Here is a 4213-nt window from a genome sequence, read left to right as displayed (position 1 = left end):
AAAGCAGACGATGTTTTGATCTTGTTCGACTGAATATTTGTTTCCATGCTTTCGAAATACTTTTATATGTATAAACACCTATTGCTGTGATTTACTCAAGTAGTGAGTCGAGCCCGTCATCGCTAAATCCATCTTTAACGCCATATGTGTAATTTCCGACAGCAAAATCGCCGTAATTTATCGATGCATCGGTAGGTTGTTTGGTGTCCGCCATGTTGGTGGGCAGACAAAAATAGTGCATTACCGTAAACCATGTATGATTGCGCACGGAAAATCAGAGACCTGTATAACGTGATTATATCCCTCTGAATGACTTTAATTAACCAATCACAATCCAGTGTTTACTGAAGTCATGGTTGAATGTAATTTATGTTACATGATTTTTACACTGACACATTACACACTCAGAGTGACATTTTATTTGCAACTTTGACTTTACTATTAATATTATAAGATACTTATGAATAATTCAATATACCGGAACCAGTTGTCTGTCTGTCCCAGGGGCATGCTAAACATGCCATTTGTTGTTTACTTTTACGTTTTATGTATTTTTCTACTGCAAGATACTATTTGCTTTAGAAAATATGCTCTACAATCTTCACAGTTTGAACATGGTTTTCTATCTTTTTGCTTACACGTATATATGAGATGAATATTGCACTGCCCACTGTCCGCGGCTTTGTATTGTTTATACTGTTTATTAGTCAAGATAATGGGGGTTGATATATGCCAGTATTGAATGGCAGTTGGGCTTTTTGCATCTATTCTTTACGTTACAAACCGACGCCGTTTTGATAAGTTCTGGTGCTTTTGTATAGTTCTATACTTATGTGTAGGGGTTCGTTACTTTTTAACAATATCAATCCCCCTGCTATGCTCTGGGAATATCCACCCAAACCCGGGACCTTTGTTCACTATCGTGCATTTGAACGTAAGGAGTTTAAAGGATAAGGTTGACTTAATAATTGCAGAATATGGTAATAATGATATCATTTGCTTATGCGAAACTTGGTTACACCCTGACATTTCAAACGACGAAATTATGATACCGGGTTTCCATCCACCGATTCGTAAAGATAGGCCTACAAGAGGAGGAGGGGTAGCAGTATACGTAAAAGATAATCTGTAATTTACTTATGTTGCCGATCTTGATCTCCCAAACTTAGAGGCGGTTTGGATTGAAGTGATTGTAAACAATAATAAATTGCTGATTGGTACATTCTATAGAGCGGACCTCAGGAACCATTACTGGGATTTAATTGATGAGTCATTCGCGAAAGCTGCGGATAAAAACACTAAAATAGCGATTATAATTACAAACATACTTTACATAGAGACGCGACCGTTTTCAACTAACTATGTAGCATGAACAATATCTGATGAACACTTGATCACGTTTTCTGATTATCTTTGGATGTGCATCATATCATTTAGAGAAACATTTTGTGATGAGAATAGCGTTACGCACAGACTGGCGAGGTTATGATCATTTTAGAAAATAGGACTGCACCTCTAACCGAGAGTTTAATTACCAGGCCTACCATACAAACGGTGAACAAATCATCAAAACTGAACTCATATACATCAAAACAGAAACCTCCCAAACTGCAACAATATCCTCTAAAACCGAAACAATACATCTGTATAGGAAGACTAATCGTTTGAAATGGAAACAAAACTCGCGTATCAGCTACAAGATTAGGGCAGGGATTTCTGTTTCAAGTCCACAGGAGGCGACTTCTTGAGGGTGTCGTACCTGGAAGTAGACATTTGTTATTACAGTAAAAATCCTTTGATGTTCGGCCGAGGTAGATACATGTTGTTTTAAAGGATTAATGAGATGGGTGACACTAAAACTTGAACTGGTGAGTGAACTCGGAGTTCACTAATTAGTGATATGAACTCACTAGTTCTAACTATGAACATAGTTCCTGATATGAACTCACTAGTTAAATGACAAACCAGCAGTTAGACTATAAGTTTCTCCCGACTTCACGTGGTGGACGTTATCTAGTTGTTGAAGGCTTTGTGTTTCGATTGAATCGAAGACGCAACGATGCTTCATGGGCATCTTGGAGATGCCAGGAGAAGACATGTGCTGCGACTGTCTCTACTGTGAACGACATCATCACCAAGCATCCCAGCCCACATAACCATGGACCTGTCCATAATGAGATAAAGGTATGTTGTGCGTAAATGTATCTATAAATTATAATATTAAAATGGTATAAAGCTCTGCTACATTTGTTCATTATTTGCACAATTTTAGACAGATGTGCTCGAAAAGCACTTCATTAGATTTATGCAGCCATAACATTACATTAATTTTGGTTATATCTTATTTACAGGTCAGAGAGACACTGGACAGGATGAAGATGGTGGCCAAGTCATCTCTGGGTCCGATACCGACGCTGTACAACGAGGTTCTGGCCTCAGTGAGCGATGGTCCTTGGACGGAAGAGAACAGGTCGTTCATCGCAGAAATGCCGACGTACGACACCGTCAAGAACAGACTGTACCAGGCCCGAAGATCCACCTTCCCACCCATCCCATCTTCCCGACGAGAAATCGTGATCCCAGACGAGTTCAAAACAACCAACGCTGGCGAGCCCTTTGTCATCATCAACGATGGCGACGACGATAAGATCCTTGGCATGACGACAACGGTGAACATGCAACATCTTTGTGCTGCCGAAGTTGTGTGTATGGTGACGGAACCTTTATGTCTCACCATCACTCTTACTGCAGCTGTACACTCTCCATGCTATGGTTGGTGGTCAGATGTTTCCGCTGGTCTTCTTTTTGCTGCCAGACAAGGCGACTGTTACTTACGACCGCGCCTTCCGTCTCCTGAAGGAAGCAGTGGAAGCAAGAGGACTTCAGATGTCACCTCAACACATCCAGGTAAATTGATTTACATAACTCTTAATAAATGATAGTCAGTATTCATGTAGTTATTCATTATTATTAATTATATAATAATTTATTCAATTAACTTATCATTATTTGTAAAACATGGTAAACGTATTCATTATTTCCACATTTTAATCATTCCAGATGGACTTCGAATCTGCAGCGAAGAATGCCGTCTCCGTCAACTTCCCGACGACGCTGTGGAGGGGGTGTCTATTCCACTACACACAGTGTGTGTGGAAGAAGACACAAGGGGTTGGCCTTCAGGGCGACTACAACCACGACGAAGACATCACCCGCTTCGTAAGGCGTGCTGCTGTACTGCCTTTGGTGCCCGTGACAGATGTAAGTATTGCATTGCATTGCGCCTGAATTGGAATCGGATTTTATTATTATAAATCATATATTACTATGCTTAAACTATGTCATTCATTTTGTGTACTTCGCGGCTGATGATCAATAATAACAAATTATGTATTCATAAAATAATCTTGTGCTTCCAGGTAGACGACGTGTGGCTGAACGCACTTGCAGACATGCCTGACGACCCTCGCTGCCTCCGTCTCGCCGACTACGTGACCACCCAGTGGGTGGAAGGACATATACCCCAGACAGCGTGGAACCACTACCAGAACACCGGTCCAAGAACCAATAACCACCTGGAAGGTTGGCATGGTCGCCTTAAGAAAATTATTTCTAAGGCTCACCCCAATGTCTTCGAGATGTTGTCTTTCCTCAGGAAAGAGCAGAAACTGAACGAAATCAAGCTTGTTCAGTACGCTGCTGGGAGGAAACCGCCACCAAAAAGGAGGAAGTACATCCATGTCAAGTCAAGACTAGAGACTCTGAAGCAAGAACTCCGAGATGGTGCCATGAGTGTCATGGTTTACGCTTATGCCGTGTCGCATCTAATGAAGTTACAGTGAACTGACATTTAGTGTGTGACTTTGAAGTGTGATGCAGTAGACCTAGTGCTAAGTACTGAATGCAATGTTAATCATGCTTTGTGTATATTATTATTTAATTTATGTATGTAATATTAATGTAAATGAACTAATAAAATAAAATAGTGATACCTGATACTTGTACATGACAGTGTTGACAATATCATTTTTGTGATATTTGTGTATATTTATTGAACTTTATTGTATACATATGACTTATGAAATAAAAGTAAGAACGAAACTATGCTATGTATTTTGTTTTTACCTTGGGAATGGTTTGCGGATGTATTCCATCTATTTACCAGTTAACATTTTTGTATGACCCATGTGGTTGAAATAACATAGAACCTCCA

At 39.9% G+C, this 4213-nt stretch overlaps 1 protein-coding gene across 1 annotated transcript; it reads left to right on the top strand.

Moving 5' to 3' along the window:
- Positions 1-1956: 1956 nt before the first annotated feature.
- Positions 1957-3842, top strand: LOC124267998. The gene is made up of 5 exons (XM_046703001.1): positions 1957-2184; positions 2352-2706; positions 2816-2907; positions 3061-3261; positions 3420-3842. Exons 1-5 carry the CDS (start codon positions 1957-1959, stop codon positions 3840-3842), a joined length of 1299 nt encoding a protein of 432 aa, XP_046558957.1.
- The last annotated feature ends 371 nt before the right edge of the window (positions 3843-4213 follow it).

The sequence above is a fragment of the Haliotis rubra genome, unplaced genomic scaffold (genome assembly GCF_003918875.1).
Source record: "Haliotis rubra isolate DU_JTF1 unplaced genomic scaffold, ASM391887v1 Scf1007, whole genome shotgun sequence".
Classification (NCBI taxonomy): domain Eukaryota; kingdom Metazoa; phylum Mollusca; class Gastropoda; order Lepetellida; family Haliotidae; genus Haliotis; species Haliotis rubra.
The sequence above is the reverse complement of the archived record's forward strand: the minus strand, read 5'-3'. Positions and strand labels throughout refer to the sequence as shown.